The 20,765-nt window shown below is 34.0% G+C and overlaps 1 protein-coding gene across 4 annotated transcripts in view; it reads right to left on the reverse strand.

The window, feature by feature from the left end:
* Positions 1-3,092: 3,092 nt before the first annotated feature.
* CDH18 (cadherin 18) overlaps positions 3,093-20,765 on the reverse strand; it is a 409,123-nt gene continuing 391,450 nt past the window's right edge. For 2 of the 4 annotated variants that reach the window (XM_033111188.1, XM_033111190.1), the window contains 2 exons: positions 7,919-8,170; positions 3,093-3,761 (listed from right to left, as the gene is read on the reverse strand). In XM_033111188.1, coding sequence (XP_032967079.1) covers positions 3,271-3,761; positions 7,919-8,170 — 743 coding nt within the window. In that variant the 3' untranslated portion in view covers positions 3,093-3,270. The remainder of the gene's footprint in view (positions 3,762-7,918; positions 8,171-20,765) is intronic. The other 2 variants (XM_033111192.1, XM_033111191.1) reach the window with 2 other exon arrangements.

A 20,765-nucleotide genomic window follows, 5' to 3' on the forward strand; every position in this document is an offset into this window, starting at 1 on the left:
GTGTTTGTGTTTGGTTATGTAAATGCAATTTCTCTCAGAATATTTTCCTTCTTGTACCATGTTATAGAAAAGTCACAACTTTGTTTAGAGCCTTTTTTTAGGGGTACTTTTACATCTCCTCATCAAATCTGTGTGCAAATTTGTCATAGAAAGAATTTCTGATGATAGATCTTTAGTAATTTCTGCAAGATCTATTAATTTCTCAGTGTTTACACAAATAATATTTGGAATTTATAAATTCTCATAGGAATAACAGGGATAAAAATATCATGATAATTTATATTTCCTCTAATTTAGCAGCCACAACTTTGTACTGGCTGTCTCTGTAAAAAAACAAAATATATATTTTATTAGAAAGAAGCAAATTGACTTCAAAGTTATATTTTATTTAGATCTGTGCATATAACTATGACTTACAAAATGTGCTGAGACACATACGATTCCATAGCTGATTATTTGTAGCCAGTAAATGCTCAGAGTTTATGTGCCAACTCTTTGCCCATTAAATTTTTTGAGAATTTTCTTCTAACCCTGATGAACTGGAGTTTTTAAAGCAAGGTATTGAGTGTTAAATGACTTCAGTCCATTTGTAAAGCATTTATATATCATTATTGGTTATTTTTTGACTCAAAGTAGCAGAATAAAAAAATGAGACCCAATCCATACTTATAATAATAATATAATTGCCTAGTTTCAGAGTTCATATAAAAAATAATGCTTGGGATGCTTTCATTAACAAAATTCTAAAATAAATCATCATCATCACAGAAACAGATATTTCAATACTGTAGAATCTCCATTTTGCCTCCATATTAGACTTAATGTCAGGGGCTTAGAAGCAATCCATTATCATCATAATGTGTAATTAAAATTACCTGGATCTGGTTGCTTTTTCTACAAAAGCATGGACATATTTTCATATTCAAAACCATGCAGAGGACCTTGGCTTTTATGTAAATGTACAGACATATTTTCATCTTGCAAACTGTCATCTGTAAAGTTACGAGGTGAATATTAAAAACAAACAAAAGAATATAAGACAAAACAAAAGCTGGGGATAATTTATCAAAAAATCTAAATCCAAAAGCCTGATAGACTCTCCAAACCTGATCTTCTTTGTTCTCTTTGCATAGGAAAGTCAAACACCAAAATCCATAGATCTTCTCCAAAAGTTAACCATTCTTTTAGGGTAAATGTAGTCCAAAATTAGCATAATCAGACTATGTGCCTCCGGAGTTTACTCCCCAAAGCCCCTGAGTTTCTCTTTTGATTTAGCTTTATACTGGAATGTACACTATTAGGATATACAAAATGATAAAGTAGCATCTGGAAAGTTAAAATGTTGTAAAAAATTAAATTACATTTTATTCCTCAGGCTTGAAACACAAATGGAGAATTATTCAAATTAAACTTACTTCCCATACCTCAAAATGGAAATATGATAGCACAGGGCAGTTGCAAACACAGGCAAAAATTTAAAACTTTGCACATAAGTAGAATCAGACAGAAAGAGCCATATAACTTTTGAGGACACTAGTTTATGACAAATTTAAAGAGCAAAGGCAAAACTCCCCCTAAAATAATTCTTAATTGTGGATTTCAATTAATACATAAATGGGGTTGTTTTTAGAGAATAGGACCATTAATGCTTTGAATTATTATTTCAAGACCAATAGCAACAATAGCAAAACATTATTTAAACAATTTGGGGAAATAACCCTAAGAAGTTCTAAGAAAATTTGCTTATGTAGGAAAATATTAAATTAATTAAACCTGTGTATATTTCATGTAGTTAGCAGTTGCTTCACTGTTGAAGGTTTTATGAAATTATCCCATGATAATATATTTTATTGAGAATGTATGTAAATATATATTTATAAGCTAATGGATTAGAAAATTAGATGGTATCTGCAAGCCTTTACAGTTGGCAAAGCATTTTACAGATGCTTATTGATCCTCACACAAGCCTGTGAGGTAGGCGGGGGGTCTTTGCCATTTCTATGGAACTCTGAAGCTCAGAAACTTTGGGGATGTGTCCACGAATAGTAAGTGTAAATCTCCTATTTTGTTGCCTCTAGTTCTACACATTTTCCTGTATATCCCAAGTACATAAGGGCTAATCAGTCAGTGAGATGGGGAAAGTTTGAACCTGTGTGTGGAATAAAAGTAAATCAATCAAAAATCTACGAAGTTTGTGTAAATTTGGAAGATAATCTTTTCAGACTACATTCTTATCTTGTGAGATATGTAGTTTCCATGACTGCCATGTTACAAGTAAGCAAATTGGACTGAAGTACAAACCAATCACAAACTTTTTCACAACTAATTTTAGTTATAGGAATGATCAAATCTGCTGATTTAAACATACTTAAATCAATAAGTGTGGAAGGAACAAAAAAAGAGTTCCCCAATGTTTTGTACAGGATGAGGTTTGCAGCTATTTTTAGATTAAATCTTTCCCTGATCAGATTATCTGAGTATACACCTTACATCATTAATTTTATTCATTAAAATAAAGAGGATTTTCCTGTTAAGATAAAAGAGGGCAGGCTGGACAGAGACAGTGGTCTCCTTGCTTCAGAGAAGTGCACAGTTAGTGCACAGAAGTTGCATACATTATAGTGCAAGCAGCAAACCCCAAGCTCCATCAATTTTGTATGGAGAAAAGAAGTGGGGAGGGCAAAGGAAAATCGTACATACGTACAAGTCCATGACAGAGTGGCCTGGTCTATTGGCTATACCTCATGTCACTTAAACACAAGACAAAGCTAATGAGATTTATCACAATAAGAGTGTGGGTCTCAAGAGTCCACCCAGAAAAGTGAAAAAACAGGTCATGATTACCTTCACAAGTTTCATTCTTCAGTGTGTCACCCCTAGAAATCAGAGTCATATATGATTTTGAACCTTTCCATTTAGTTTTGCTTTCGGAAAAAAAAAAAAAAAATCACAAAATATTGAAACAAATAACATTGTTTGGCTTAATTCAGGTATTCTTAATTAAACAGTACCACAGACTTTATTGAGCAATTGAAAATATACACAAGGAACAATAGCTTTTTCTTCGTAGGTTTTCCATTTTTTTTTTATTGACTTTCTTCCGATTAAATAACCCAATTTCGATCATGAAAAGGGCACTTGTTTCTACAGTGGCTGTGTACGACTTGCTCAGTTCCAAGTACTGTTTCCACGCTTCTTCCTTGTCATGGCTGAGGTTATATCTGCACTTGCTCAGGAAGCAAATTCTAGAATGTTTCAAGAATCGACCCCCTAAGTTGTTCTTTCAGATTCTATTTCTCCATAGAGTTCAGCTAACTTTTTAAACTCTGGCCCCCAGTCTCCAAGGTAGTGATAATCCTGGTCAGATTGTGTCGTAGCTGAGTCCAGCGAGCTGATGGAACCAGCTTCCGATCTCTGACCCTCATAGGCGTACGTCTGCAGAGAGTCATAAGGGGGAACGCTGGGATCTAGGTCAGCTTCTGCCAGTCTTTGTTTAAGAAATTCCTGGACATCTATACTATCCAGGGTGGACAATGTCTGGTGTCTGGGGGTGAGTTTCACTTCCGGTCTGATATCCCTCCGGTACTTGAGTTCCTCAGCAGCAGATGGATTCCTCAAGGCTGTGATGTCAAAGGCCTCCGTGTCTTCCTCCCCGCCCCCCTCGTCGTCATAGGTGACCACATTCTCCCGCACATCCTCCTCTGAAATGATCAGGGGCTCTTTTTTGCTGCGTCTCAGGGTGATAAAAAGGACTACAATTGCTGAGGGAAAATTGAAAGAGGATGAAGAGTTAGAAAGACAAAGACATTTTTGGAGATGTGACATCATCAATTTTCAACCCCTGTCATCAACGACACTGCACTTAGGCTTGCATTGTAACACTTGATTTCTGCACTCGCTAACACTTCAAGGTTTTTTGAGATCTCAAAGAATGTAAAAAAAAAAAAAAAATGATTATATCTACAAAACATTGGGAATTACCGATCTTTTCTAGAAGCCCAGAATATTCTCATTTGCCAGGCTTATGTATTCAGGGTATTTGATTCACGTTGAAGTATAACTACTCAGTGTACAGGTACACTGAGGGAAACTGATAATGGAAAAGTCATAGGAAATTTTGACTGGAAAAAGAATGGTGTGTGTGGTTCTATCTACAGATACTTAATCCTCCTAGGAGATGCACTAAAGGCAGGATGTTTCAAGTTTCTGTATAAAAGAAAGGAGTGTCTATCACATAATACACTTACAGATATATATTTTAACCTGAAATTCATGTTTCTATACTGTATTTTGTCTATCTATTTATGTCTGTATGCTGTATTTTATCTTGGAAACCCTGATTATATGTGAGCTTTGACAAATGGTTGTAAAGCAAACAAACACCTGGTTAGCTCTCCTTTGATAAAGATCATATCTGGCAAGCTACAAATTATCCTTTCACCCCTTACCTCTAAAAAGTAACTTCTGTTCTTACTTTTATTGTTTTCTTGATTCTCTTTACGGGTTTAACCTCTTTTTATGGGTACCCTTAAGCAATATAGATAAGCTCTGTCTGTATTTGAACTAGATACCATAGTATGCTTGTGCTTAAGACTTGAAAATATGGAGAGGAAGAGGAAGATTTCCAAGCCAGAAGTAGAAAGGATAATTATGAGAGAAGTCTACTACGATATGTGGAAAGAGATGGTCACAGTGCACCGGGAGGGATCTAATTTTGCAGAGAAAAGGCAAGTGGGAGCCCAAGAGGACGATGGGGGGGAAAAAAAAGACAAAACATTTTTAGACAGAATCAGAGAATGATCTGGAAAATCATGAAATAAAAGGATACGGACAAATAATGGGGAAATGTAATGGGGGAGATGGTGGCAGGCATGAGGAAGCACGGGGAAGCTGTGTTTTTGGAATGGTGTAATTACAGTGAGCTAAAAATGAAATGCTGATGCTACAACATGGTCCTGCTTCACAAAGCACTCTGCTGTAGAATCAGTTTCCATACATGTTGCTTATACTGCAAAGACATTTTCTAATATATCACTTTATCTTTGGGAAAAAAAGAGATTTTCACTGAATGTAGTAAATCTGCATTTAATACTTCACTGTATTTTAGTGTAAATCCAGTCTAGGGCTTTCAAATACAATGCCCCAAGTTGCATCCTCAAGCAAATCATTCTATTCAGCGGTTTAGATTTATTATCCACTTTATATTTCTGCTCATCTGTATGATTTAGTGAGGAGGCTGTACTAGATTAAAATATCTATTTCTATATTTATTTGAGTAAATTTTCTTACTTTTGCCAATAAATCAAGTTATTTTCCTTTATGTTGAAATGCTTGGTGATTGATGTCAAGGGAATTTTTGTTCATGTATAACAGGAGAATGTGATCAATACTACATATTGTCAAAGTATTGAGGTTATTTGTTTTCTTCACCAATAGTTGAGCCATAATTGCCTAATGAAACATAGAGGGTAATGCTGGGTTTTATTAGTATGATAGTTTATATTTGCTTATTCCCCAAAATTTAAGGAAATATTCTTGATATATTTTGATTCAAAATATAGATAAGAGTTAAGTTTGAATTTTGAGCTTTTACAATCTGTCCCTTTTCCAGGCATAGATAGTTATTTTCCAGTGTCCAATATCGCTTGCTTTGTTACATACCTACTGAATATAAGGATCAAAATATAATTAATCATACAATCTGAGACACTTTTAAAGGTGAAAGGGGATGTTGTTTATAATTACACCAGGACATCAGGACAAATATGGACATATGGTCCCACTAGTCAAAGGCAAATTCAGATAAACTCAGAGAAAATGTGGAAACATGGATGAGAAGATGTGCTCTTAATGAACTGCTTTATATTCATGCTTGTTCAGTAGGTGTTTCTGGAGCAGATGGCACACAATACAGACTACATAAACAGTTCTTGTGTGGTGGAACAAAAGAATCATATCTGTGAAAGTGTAAATGTGACATTGTGGTAAGAGAAGCTTCATGAATAGTAATGCCTCAGTAAGAAAATGTTTTAAATATATATATGTGTACATATATATATATACACACACATATATATATATAAATCAACTTATGGTTATTAACAATACCAAACACATAATTTTACTTGAAAACATTATTTTAATGGTGAACACACAATGCGATATACAGATGAAGTATTATAGAACTGTACACTTGAAACCTACAGAATTTTATTAACATATGTCACCCCAATAAGCTTAATAAAAGAAAATGTTTGAAAACCAAATTAAATGTTACCTAAAAATCCCAAGACCGAACTTATTTCAAGAGAACAACTGAAGATAATAATTATACACACAGATTTGAGAATTAAATCATTATTCAAAAACTGGTGGTCAAATGAATATATTCAAATGATACCCCCTCACCAGTCTATCAAACCATACATGTGAAACAAGTTATAACTCCTTCCAGTGGGTCATCTGGGGAAAAAGTATATGGTAGAGTCATGGTGTTGTAAAAGACATAGGAGATACAGAGCTTGTCCTTCTACATTCAAAATTATAAACGATTTATGGTATTTTGAAGTTTGGTTATAGAATCTGGGTTGAAACATGAATAAACTATTACTTTTGAGAGGTCCTTATTTTAATGAATATTTTATTTTTGGGTAGTACTTCTTTTTCTTCACTTATTTTATCTTTCAGCTTGGCCAGGATTTTAAATCCACTTGATTATTATTATTTTTTAATTTAAGGAAGTTAAAATGAATTTATTAAATTCTATTAATTGATTTTATTCAAAAAGGAATTTGAATTTGGGTAAACATTTTTCTACTTGTTATTTATTTATTTATTTATTTATTTATTTATTTATTTAATCATTCCAGTGGTTTGAATTCTAAGAGGTTTTGAGTTTTTATAACATAAACTGCCAAAAATTTGCATTTGAATACTTTATATACTGACTTCCCACATACTAATTTATCTCAGATCATTAAAAAAAAAAGAAAAAAAAGAACTTTTTTGGCTATTTTACATATAGCCCTTGGAAACTTATGTCAAGAAACAAGTTTATGGTACTATGTCATAAACATTAGATATTTGTTCACTGACATGAAATGATTAACATCACAGTTTTCAAAAGGAATCTCAGGTACTTTTCGATAAAATTTCTGCTAAAATTTTGATAAATATTATTATCTAGCGTTCTGCATCATAGTATCCAAGATCACTTTTGATTTCAATTAAAACGTCCTGATATTACCCACCTTTCTTCACTCACAGTATGCTCATCCCAACTACGCTGTCTGAGCAAGACATGCATTGCCTTCTCATTTTGCCTAAGTGCTCTCTTGGCAACATGAAATCTGTTCTCTACTTCATTCACAGTCATCTTTTTTCAAAATGCAAATTTTACGACAGGACTCTGTTACTGTAAACCCCTCTTTACACTTGTAGAACAAAGCCCACCATGTTTACCATGCCCCAGGAAACCCCCAACTATCTCACCCCTGCCTAAATTTCCATTCTACTTCTCAGCCTTACTACAGTGCACCTTGCTCTCCACTCCCTCTGTACAAGTAATTTGTCTTCTACCCCAGAAACAAAGCAAGAAACATTTCTTACAAGAATATCTCTGTCTCACCAAAACATATAGTTTTGTTTATTTTAATGTATGTACAGTACCAAGAAAAGAGTAAAAGATAAGGTTGCATGTAGGTAGAAGGGAGAGCACATGCTGGAAAAATAAATATACAACCACTTAGAAGTTCTCTCTCTCTCTCTCTCTCTCTCTCTCTCTCTCTCTCTCTCTCTCTCTCTCTCTCTCTCTCTCTCTCTCTCTCTCTCCATCTCTCTCTCTTCTCTAATGCATTACTGGCCATTGGAGTACATTCAGAAGTGCCATCATATGGCATTAGGATTTCGGATGACTTACCTAGGAGGATGACAACACACAGAAGGATAGCGATTAAGGCTCCTGTACTCAAACCAGCCGAGGACAGGAAGGCTTCTGCATGGCAGGTCCGCACGCGCCCATCTCTGTCGCATGCACAAACCCTGATGGTGAGGGTGCTGCTGCTGGTGAGAGAGGGGATTCCACCATCAGAGATCATAATGGGGAGATAATACACATCCTGAATAGTTCGACTAAATCTCCTCCGCCTTGTCAGAATGCTGGCTGTGTTATCTATGACAGACATAAGCAAAACAAAATGTACTTAGTAAAGCCGCCATGAAAGAGTCACATTTCCTTTAGTGGATAAAATGAGTATGTGGGATTTGTTTGTTTGTTTGTTTATGAAATGGACAAGGGGGTAATGAAGGGGCTATTATTAAAGAGTAACTAACATTGGTTCTCAAATCGAGAAACCTATTTGAAAAATTAATAGAGTTCAAACTAAAGGGGGTGGGTGGGGAGAATGGTGGAAGGCAAGGAGGGAGAACGTAATAAACATTTTGGGCATGAACCTAATAGCCAAATGACTTAACAGGATGCAGATAACTTAAAGTCAGTAGATCCTAAACTTTTGGGTGAGCCAGTGGTCCCTACCCCAAACCTGATGACTCTGAATAAATGAAATAGGAACCTCCATCTACATTTTTAGCAAACCATTCAGGCGATGCTCATGTACAAAAAAGTTTAAGAGCCACTGGTATAGATAATATAATTATGGAGACACCAGATAAATTTATAAACTTTTTTGATTTGAAGCACTCTTGTTATACTGGGTACATCATGGGAAAGTTAATGATGAATACAACATTTAATTCTATTTTTATACGCTTTTTACATGCTATATACTATATAGCAAATTCTCACATGATATATTTTGATTAATCCACCCAACCTTATAAAGGACAGGATGTTAAATTTGTTACATTTTAGGGGAAATTATTTTTGCTATAAATAATAATTAGAAAATAAATAAGCTGAGTCCCAGAGGATACGTTGGCCAAAACCACAGAGCTAATGAATGATCAGAATACAGTCACGATATATTCTAGAACTCTGCTCAAAAGTACAATGTCAAACTGCCTCTTCTCCACCAACTCACTTCCAGTTGGTATTGATGGCCTCAGGTATATATAGTACATGATTCTCTTAGCATTGTTATTTGTCATTCTGTGTCTGCTAGCTTAAAGATCCTCCTGCTACACACTTGGATGTGCTGCTCAGATCTCTACTTGGAAAGACTCCGGGCCCTAGCTGTAGATTGCTGGCTTGCTCAAGGTCATACCCTTCAGGAGGAGTGCATCATCAATGACTCATTGCTACAAGGTTATAAAGGTCAAGCCATTTTCTCAGAATGCAGAAAGTACTAAAGGGCAGATTTAATTCCCAGGCTTTCTCATGGGCTCAGTGTGGAGGCATTACAATATCATGGCAACTCGGTTTCTCACTCTGCCCAAACCTTCTTCCTCCCTGTGGGGTCCACAGATGTTGATTCCACAGGTACACTGCAGAAAACATCACATCCTCTGAACTCCAAGTCAGAGTCAACTTCCCAGAGAACCCAACCTGCAACTACACTTATGAGGTAATTACTTCTCACTAAAAAGTTAATGAATCATTAGATAATTCTATTTAGAGATTCTTCCTCTCATATAAATTTATTTTGAAAATTGGAATTCTATTACATATAAGTATGCTAATGATCATCACGATACAGTACCCTACAGATATATTTTCTTGATTGCCCATTGCCAAATTAATGCAATAGAAAGACAATAAATTTTTCAAATATTAAATGTCATGCAATAAAACACATGAGTTCTATACATTCTGTATGCATATATAAATTTTATATATAGATATATATCATATATGTATCTCTCTCTGTATATATGTAAATTATACATCTATGAATTATATATCTATGTCTATATCTACATCTATATATCTGTGTTATATACATATTCTGTATGTATATATAAATTTTATGTATGTATTAAATATCTTTATATATCTCTGTATACATACAAATATACATACAGAGGGTGCCAAAAAATTGTATACACATTTTAAGAAAGGAAATACTGTATTAATATTGTAATACTCAGTGTACACCAATAACAAAAGATGAATACAAGTCATGTGTACATAGTTTTTTGGCACCCCTGATGTGTGTGTGTGTGTATGTACATACATGTATATATGTATATATATACATATATGTATATATGCATATATATGTACATATACATACACACACACACACACACACATATATATAAATATGTTGTTGAAGGTTTGTTCTAGAGCATAAATGAATAATTTGGTAAAGAATTAAAGATGATTTTCTTATCTGATAGAAGAGGAATAAGAAATGTATAAATTGTCTATTGTGAAGTAGGTTTCAGAATAGAGAAAGGAAAAGAGGAGAAACTGCATCATACATGTTGTATAACAGTCACAGTTACTTTCACAGAAAACCTCAGCTTTGAGGAAGCCCATACATTATCTGTGAGATGTTCCATTATGATTAATATAAACCTATGTACATGCACAGTTCCTTAGTCTAAGGAAAACCTATGAACTAAGGATTCCCAGGCACAAACATGTTTGAGAATCTCACTGCTGGCCCTCTGAAGAGGAGATGTAAGGCACTGGTCACTGATCTCAATAAACATGAATAATGACGTGCGGAATGACATGATAACATGCAGTGCTAGCCGGGGACTTCCTTTTATGGCTCTGGTCCAGCGTACACTTTACATTTTTAATTTGGAAGCATGTCCTCTTTCAGAATAATTATTGGACATGCAATCAGAAACAAGAAAAAAGCAAAAGTCTATTTGTAGTATACTTTAAGTTCTTAAACACAAAACTCTCAGACATGGAGGCATAAAAATGTACTTTCTTTTCTCCAGCTGAAGGTCTGACTTATGAAAAGAAAAGAGGATTTAAAAAGCAAAGAGCTACCCACCTAGAAAAGCTTAGCACAGCAGAATAATGAGTTCTTGACAAGGGATACTGTGTACCTCACCAGAACTACAAAAAATGTACTTGGCAGAAAGCTCTCTGAACTTGAAAAAGAAAATTTTGATCTAAAATGAAATGGATAAAAAGAATATATATATATATATATATATATATATATATATATATATATATATATATATGCAGAAAACAAAATTGGTCTAGCTGAAGCTTCAATTTAGACAATAGCCACAATAAGTCACTAGCTTTAAACATGTTTTAAAAAATAAGTATTACAGAAAGTCTTGTATGACTACCAAATGAACTTAAAAAAAAATAATATGAGCTGAATAAAGCAACCCCATAGCAGTCTGGAATGGAAAATCTGCGGATAAGTGCTAATTATCCATGTAAAATTAAGGGCAATCTCTAGTAATGCATACACAAGCTTGGTTCTTCATTCTAACTCTCAGTAGTTCAGATGAAGACAGAAGCTTACAGAACATTTGGAATGCAGTTTAATATAGCTAAGATATTGGATTGGGATTCATGGGGAGTTTGAACAACCAGCACAAGGTCTTTAACTAATAAGAGGACGTACAAATGCATGTTAGATTGTAAACTTGGAAAATTTTCATCTGAGAGAGATGGCATTAAGTTAAAACAGTCTCAGAAGCATTCGATAAAGGTATATGGTTTCTATGCATCTCTTTATTGAGAAGAATTCATTGGAATGCTGTGCTTACTTTTGGGTTTCCTACCTTAAAAGTGATGCTTTAACCCAATGGACTGTATTTACAACAACTTGACTGGGATGGTAAAAGAGTTGGAAACATTTATCATATGAAAGATCTTTGAAATAACAGTGTGTGATAATTCTACATGTCACATACAGATTTAGGTGACCAAAGGGTCTCAGAAAATGTCTAGAAAATCTTGGCAAACTTTCTTAGTAATTAATATCTTTATGGATATAATCAATATAGTCTTGATATTACAAGCAACTGTATCTTCAGTGTGTGCAGAAATAGGCTTAAAGATGTTTAAACTTTCAAAGTAGATGACGATGCATTATTTATTTTCTTACATATCCCATTTCTTGTCCAGAAAAGGATATAGGCACATATAGGAGAAATGAGGGAGACTGCTATAAGATACATAATATTTGACTCATGTAGACATATTGTGAAGACTATAAAATAATTAAAATTTGGAGTCTTTTGAAAAGCAATTTCAATAAAATTTATTTTTGTAGCTGGAAGAATTGTAGGAATTTTACAATTGACTAATAAATTTGTGGGGACCTTTCACAAAAATATTTATACTAAAATATATTGTTGGTTTGATAGGTACACTTTCAACATCTATATTTCTACAGGCAAGAAGGCTACAGATCATGATAGTCTAATACAACTTGTATACTGGTTCTGGAATTCAGACCAAATTTTCATGAACTAGCAGTACATGTATATTTTTTGGTCAGTATTCTGACAGATCTTGAAAGATTAAAATCTCTGTGATACTTTCGTAAACTGCAATACAGTTTAAGTTAAAAGAAGGCATTCTTTTAAAATATTCCCTGAAGCGCGTGCGCACACACACACACACACACACACAAAATCCTATATTAAAGTCCAATATTATCTTAGGTCTTGGAAAGTATTAGAATTATGTGTTCTTCTAAACTCTTTACTTATTAGCTACCCATTCATTCCCTGTCATTTCAACAGATTTGTTATTTGATAATACAGGCATAAACATATATTTTATCTCAACCATAGCCTAGCAGACTATTAAAATAATAGTTCCCAATCTATCAGAATGCAGAAACATGAGATCCTCATATGTGGATCTTCCTTTTTAATGTGTCTGAAGAGAAAGTAGGAAATACTTCCACCAGACAGATAAATATGCGTGGCTTCATATTATTTTCTTTCTTTCTTTCTTTCTTTCTTTTTTTTTTTTTTTGGCATGGTCTTCCAGCAGCAGAAAAATCCATTTATAATTTAATTATTATCACAGCCCATGCATGAAACAGTGCTCTTTTGCTTTCCTGAAAAGCTCCTTTCACATAATAGGTGATAAATCATGATTTGAATTGCACTCAGTAGGAACTTGTCTTCTGTTACATTGTCCTTATTATGTTTGACATGTATTAAGAAATTAAAACCAAAATGATCTAATGTATCTTGTAATACTTTGGCAGCATGATCTCCTCACTCTCCCTACTGACGTTTATTCTTTCTCTCATGTTTCCTGACATCCCCTTCTTTGAATTTTAGAATTACCCTAATCTGGCTTTTCAGACTCTGGATTCTGTCTGTTTATTTAAGTTTGTAAATATCCTCTTGGTCTCACTTGTGTTTCTGCCAAACCACTAAGGTATGATCTGATATGTCATTAGGTTCTTATTTGTACCCTGGAATGTCATCCCTTTGACCATCTGCCACACTCCTTGATAATCTTTAAATCCTAGATAAACACAGCCATCCAATGCCTCAGGTTTCAGCTTTCAGATTCATAAAAAATGCTGGTAAAATAGTTACAACCATCCTAAATGACTTCACCAATTATACAGAGAAACTTAGACTATGCTCTCAGAGGAGATTAGTAATCAATCTAGTAATTTTTGTTTTTTTCCTTCATCAGATGCCATACTTAGGTATTCTAAGTTGATTTTGCCATTTCTTGTGAGCCCTATTCCCTAACCCACAGCAGGAAAACACCTCTGTTTGAAAAGAAACTACCATCTATTATCAACATTTTTAAATTGCATCTGGAACTTCTCATTCCTTTCTTGATGTTAATTATGTCTATCTCTGTATACACGACTATGTATATTAGAGACTTTTTAGAAAGAATATAAGTACATAGGAAACAAAAATATGAATCTTGAGGAAAGTAAGCAAATTTCATGAATAACACATGCATTTACATAAAAGTATTAATTTAGGTGGAGAAGGTGATAAAGAATAAAAAGGGAAATTTTAAAAATAGAAAGCCAACCCCATTTGCAAAACAACTCGTAATCATAGCACCATAATAATTACAGAAATAGAGATAAGAGTAGCAGTTTACAAACAAAACGAAACAAACAAACAAACAAGCAAACAAACAAAACAGAGAGAAAAACCCTCTTCCCATTATTTATCACATACCTTTAACAAATACTACAATTTTTAGTAGGGAATGGATGAGTCAAAGTAGAAGAAAGTATGTATAGTGTAATTCAATTTATAAATATTGAAGAAAATTGCAAACCCTTAGAGAGCTTTTATAAAGCTAACATGTAATGCTTTTTAAAAAAGTGCTTCAAGTTCCCCCTGCCTGAAAGCAGAGAGTGGAGAAGATGACTCTTGCAGTGGTATGTGGTTCTGAGCAAGGAATAAGGCAAAAGAGTATAACCTGCATTTTCACAAAAGGAAAGCAAAATGAAGTGGCACAGAATGGTAAAATTAGCTACATTTTTGTTTTATTTTTCTACTTTTATTGTTTTGCTTAGTGACTGAGGCAGCTGTCCTTTTGCTGTCACTGTGGGAGTATATATAGTATAAGAAGATGACAGGAGGTGTGGGCTGGCAAACCCATTAGCAAAAAATATATAAAAGGTTAAAAACAAACAAACAAACAAAACCCACAGAGGTTAAACTAAGGAGAGAAAAAAAAGCGTATTAACACATTTTTTTGTATCTAGAGCAAAAGACCCACTAAAACAAATCATATCACTACATTTGCAAGTCACACGTTCCTATTTAAGTACATACAAACTGCCTTATGACTAGTCAAGCTTTGGGTTCTACCTTCACATAAAGGACAGTGTGACTCTGTCAGATGTGACTGGATAAACATCATAAGTGAAGAACGAGATTTGATTGGGAAGAGAAAGGATTCATAGCAGAACTGAAAGGGCCTCATCACTGGCAGTAGGCGAGTTAGCAGGCCCAGCTGCTCCCACATCCACTAGAGGACGTCTGAGGCTCCGTTTGCAACTATATTCTCAGGACAGGCTATGTGTGCTATTTTATTTGGAAATGGACGCAACGTTAAATGGTCTTTTGAAGCCCTGTGGACAAAAACAGAATTTTAAATGGTTATAATCTGTAGAGAAATTATTCATATTATTACACCAGCTGGGAGTTCTGGCTTGAAGGACAGAAATAAACTATGGCAATATTGATTACTATGAATCTGACAATGCCAAAGAAGTACAAAATAAACATAAAATCTCCCATGGTTTCCAATGTATATCAAACTCATTTAATTACTAGAGGACTCTGAAATTTGAAAGAAAAAGACATTTTTTCAACAGCTCCATAGTCAAATTGGAAAACATCCCTGATCTTCAACTCAACACAATGTATATCAAAGTTATTCTTCCCCCAAACCCAAATATCCATAAAATAAAACAGTATTTTCCTATGTGGCCTTTTAGTCTTCTGTTAAAAATTATAAAAGATTTGTAAATAATATGATCTCATTTTTGGAAGTAGAAATGAATATTGCAAAGAAATAAAGAAAAATAATGAACCCAAGGAAAAAAGAAAATCTTCAGAATGCTGCAGCAAGGTGAAAATGACAGTCTACAGAATCTTTTGTTTAATATGATGAAAAATGGTCATTTTCAGTGCAGTTCTTTCATTATTTTTAAAAGAATGTGCTATTTGGAGTCATTTATTTTTGAAGAATAGAAGTGTCTGCAAAACTGGAAAACACAGACAAAAAGAAATACAAATATGAGTAGCAGATATTCTTGATAGCAACTTACCAACAAAATTATAATAAGGGTTTTCATATTGGAAAAGCACATTAAATATTATTTAGAACCCTGAAAACAGAGATACACGGGTATAGTAGTTATACATTACCTTTTCCCCTACTAAAATCTGTAAGGTTTATAAATTCACTTGACAATTGGAATTATGCCTGCGAATTAGGCTGGCAATCTCCTTGCCCCAAATAAAACCTAGTCCTTTAAGAGGCAGCATCAAGATCATGAAGCACAACAGATTTACCTTGTAGACTAATGATGGTTTTATGGTGGGCAATTAGGTTATATTTTATATTACAAAATGAATGAAAAAGTAATTACAGGCACTGACCCCTGGTGTAAGCCTATATTCATAGACTTTGACACATTATGGCTACAGTTCATTTGCTATAGATATTTGGTTAAGCAGTCAAAATTATACAATGGATTTTTAATGCTAAAATTAAAATCTTACCTATCACAATTTAAAGAGAAAGTGATACTAGGGAAAACTATATTTTAATCCCAAAACATTTCCTGCTGTTTTTGTTGTTTTAGAGTAATACGGTTTAAGAATAATGCAACTTAAAATTATTTTCTGAACTCTGGCTTTTAATCTTAAGTATAATTGTTTCATTATTAATATACTATCGGTTAATGATAAAAATAAGGTTTTATATATATACATATATATATATATATATACATATATACATATATACACACACACACACACAATATACAGAGCTGTGAATTGTGAATACAGAGATATTCATAATTAATATATCTATATAGATATATACCAAAAGAAGAAAATAAATCCTTCATTTGGTTATTTTCCAAATCTGTCTTTAGTAGTTAATAGGTAAGTAAGGGGTCATAACTTGCCAGATAAATATTGAAGACTATTATTTGGTACCATTTTTCTATCCACCACAATTTGTACCAGAGCAGCTGAAGGGTTCATGGCAGAATATCTTATTTTTGGAGCATGGGATACAGCTTAGTGCTCAATAATAAGTGTATTTAATAGCGAATTAAAATGTCTGTGTCTCTGCTTAGTCACATCTCCTTGGCTAGATTCTTCTAACTGACATAACTGATGTTGCATTCTGTCACCTCTTTGCTGTCTTCATTTCCCACCTAACTAAAGAGTATTCTTTGATTTGCTGTACCTGGTAGAATACTCTGTCCTTTAAAATCACATCATGTTCCACCTCTTCTAAGACTACAACTTCCAGTGATCTCTGTAAAGTAATTCACATTTCACTGCCTTCAATTGCAAGTTACATTTTGTATCATCCTTATTTCCTCAATTAGGTGGTCAGTTTCTCGAATGCAGGAGCTGTGCGTTTTAATTCCTTATATTCTGGCGAGCTCAGACTGATGCCTTCTAGACAGAGGACACAGTGCATATCGCCTTAAAGATTAAGTGGCAGGAGGAAAACAATGTTTACTTAAGAGCTGACTACAGAATTTCTTTTAGAGAAAAAAAATAAAAGCATTCTAAGAAAGAAAAAGTGTGGTGGCGAATAGTAATATAGAATGAGGCTGGAGTAAAACACGTTGGGCAGCCAGTGTAAAATGTCAAGTGAGGAAATAGGGGTGTGTGTGTGTGTGTGTGTGTGTGTCCGCTAGCACACATTTGTGTGTCTATTTCAGGTGTTTTTCTACATTTTTAGATACAATAAATTAATATATTCTTATTGAAAATACTAAAAGTGCATTTCACAGACATTTCCTAAAAAAGTATTACGCTTTCTATCATATTGTCATTATTACTTTTATAAGTGATTATACTCTACATTCAAATCATTGTTTCTGTTCAATGTATAATCATACTTTTTTTTTATATTTTGCCTTTACCTTTTAAAAGATTTACTTTTATTTTATCTTATTTTTATTTAGCTGCTATAGCTCCAAATATTTTGTCAATGGTATTTTCTTGTAACGGATACATAGTTTTTATGTTTTCTGAGACATTCAGTGTTTTAAAATATCCTTCCCTGATTGACACATGAGTATTATCTTAGGTAGAAAGATAAGTCTTTTACTGTAGTTCTTTTTCTTAAATGTTACTTCAAAACCACCCACTGACTATTTGCTTATAATTCTAAAATCTGTACTTCATCTCCACTCATTCTCTTTACAATTTAAATTCACTGTCTGGAAATCTGTACAATGATTTCCTCATCTGTCAAGTTAGGGGATTTCATTGGGATACATGCATATTCTTTCTTCTTAAACCCTAATATTCCCTTTACTTGGCAATTTCATATATTCATTATTGTTTTTCCATCTACTTATTCATTTAAATAAACACGATCTTCAATGTACCCTTTATAAGTTGTAGCGCTTTGTGTGTGATTTCAAATTCTTTATATTTTGATCTCTCTTCATCAACATAAAATAATAATAATTTTCACCATATCTCCATTTCACAAATAGGAAACTGAGAGACACTGAGAGTAAGGACTTGGCCATTGTCACACACACAAAACCAGAGAAATCAGGTTTCAAAGAGAGGTAACCTATTTCTAAAGTCTAACTCTGAAACATTCCTCAATGATATTATTTCCCTCCGCTTTTTAAATTTCATTTAACAAATATTTATTCAAATTTCTTGTGTCAAGTACTGTGGTAGGAGTAAGGAATACAACAGTAAATAAGTCAGACACAAAACTCTGTCCTCATGGAGCTTACAGTCTAAATGGTGACAGAGCCCACAGTGTAATAAGTGCTGTGATTAGGGAGTGGAGGTTATCATGTAACCACATTTGTCATTTAAAAAAGAATTGATATGCTCTGGTTGAAGATGGGATCCAAGTGTTGGGTGGTTGAGGTGCTGGCCCACTGGCTGGTATGGGAATGGACCTTTTCCAGTTATGATTCCAAGTGGACGGACACAGTGCAGCCAAAACTTGAATGAAAAGGGGAAAGTGACTGGAGGTTGGTAGATGATAGGAACAGCAGACGTAGCAACATGGAGTGGAAAGGTACCCCACGTCCCTGTCAGCTTGAGAAGGTGTGGAGAAGCATTATTCTTTGGGGCAATTCTGTTCCTGTTTGATCTTTCTGATCACTAGTTCCATTTTCAGCAGTATCAGTTTGAATTTTGTCATCTTACCATAATTTTTAAATCAGCAATATTTTAGCTTAAAAATTTAGTTCGATGTGTAAGTACATTTTTCTTTCTAATATTAAGTATACCCCTATAATGCTAACTGCCTATGTATCTTAACTTACTTGACCTCTGCAATGTCCTTTGCTCTTCCAATTAGGGAGGTTCTTTGAATTTTGATTCCTAGAGACAGAGGGCCTCTTGGACTGGAGCCAGTGCCTAAATATTTTCTTGCGGATTTCAACACCACTCTGTTTTGGAACTGACTTTCAGGATGCATGCTTAGGCCACTTTTATTTAGTTGGACATGTTATCCCAGTAATGATTTAGAAGAATTCGTTAGAAATCATTTCTGAGGCTATAATTTCTTTAATCTGTTATTTCTTCCAGATATGTGATAAACTGGGCTGCTTTTTCGCTATATTCTGTTCACCCATAACTTTCAGCATTATTGAGTTTTAAACTGAATAGTTTGAGCTTTGAATATATGGTACTTTGGGGAGAAAGACTGTAGTAGGCATGGAAGGGTAACGGGAAACAAGAGGCAGAGAAAAAGGGAAAAGATGGTGGAAATGGTAGCTGGCACAAAGAGTGACAATATCGTATACCACACTCTAATCCACAGACATTTTGGAGAGGATCTCGGGTTTGCTCAATACATAGGATGGGGTTCTGAACCAAGTTGAATTAAACTTTAAAGAACAAATAACGAGCATATCAGTGAACACACAGGCAGCCAGCAGCTCAATGATAATTAGATTACTATTGAACAATGTCCTTTCTTCCAAGCCTAGTTTATATCCCAACTACTTAATGAGATTGTTCCCAAATGACTCTTGCTTTATAAGATGTAGGTCTTAGTAAAACAGTAGTTTTTGGCTGACCAATACTCCCTGATAACAAAGAAAAAGCCTGCATTTTTCAAGAAATTATCTGTTTGATGGCACTAAGGAACTGCTAAAGCAAAACAACTAGAAATAACATTCCAGAGGAGAAAGCTGTGGAGAGGTGAACTGTTGATTACAATCTTCTTATACCGTGTTTCCCCGAAAATAAGACCTAGACAAACAATCAGCACTAATGCGTCTTTTGGAGCAAAAATTAATATAAGACCTGCTCTTATTTTACTATAAGACCCAGTCTATAATATAATATAATATAATATAATATAATATAATATAATATAATATAATATAATATAATATAATATATACTAGGTCTTATATTAATTTTGCTCCAAAAGAACACATTAGAACTGATTGTCTGGCTAGGTCTTATTTTCCGGGAAACATGGTAGGAACAAGAGGTTGGAATTCCAACCCAAGAACAGAGAAACGAGAATTTTTTTATGTAAGTACCCAGGGACTACAGTTAGAAAATTGAGAGCCATCAAGTACATGGCTGATTTTCTCTAAAGAAAATTGAAAGTTTAAATTAGAGGTTCATCAGGAAGGTAAAACTCTAAGCTGAAAAGCCCTGGAAAGGGCTTTCTTTGTTTGTTTTGCCATCTCTTATTTACTGTTGAACAATGACTTAAGTTAGGGACCAGCTTGGGTGTCCCCAGTGCATAAACAGGCACTCTGTTGAAAGCCCCAGAAGACCGTGCCGTCGGAACAGAGACAAATCAGAGACTACTCTAAAGGCAACTAAATGCAAATCAACTTTGACTTAGTTCAACTCTGATTGGATGAAAGTAATAATCCTCCTCTCTAATTGCTTATCAGAGAAAATTGTGAATACTTTCTGAAGAAATATATCAATTATTTGAAAATCTTCTAGGTTTATATATTATATGAAATATGCATTATGTATTATATGAAATATACATATATATGAAAAAATTACTAGACACAAGAGATAAGACCATAAGTCCCAGTCTTGGCTCTCCAGTACCCATGAAAAACAAAACAAAACAAAACAAAACAAAAAAAAGTGCCACTCTATTGAGATAATAGAATTATAATAGCTGACAATGATTGCAAAATCATTAAGAT

This window comes from Rhinolophus ferrumequinum, chromosome 7 (assembly GCF_004115265.2).
Source record: "Rhinolophus ferrumequinum isolate MPI-CBG mRhiFer1 chromosome 7, mRhiFer1_v1.p, whole genome shotgun sequence".
In the NCBI taxonomy this organism is placed as follows: domain Eukaryota; kingdom Metazoa; phylum Chordata; class Mammalia; order Chiroptera; family Rhinolophidae; genus Rhinolophus; species Rhinolophus ferrumequinum.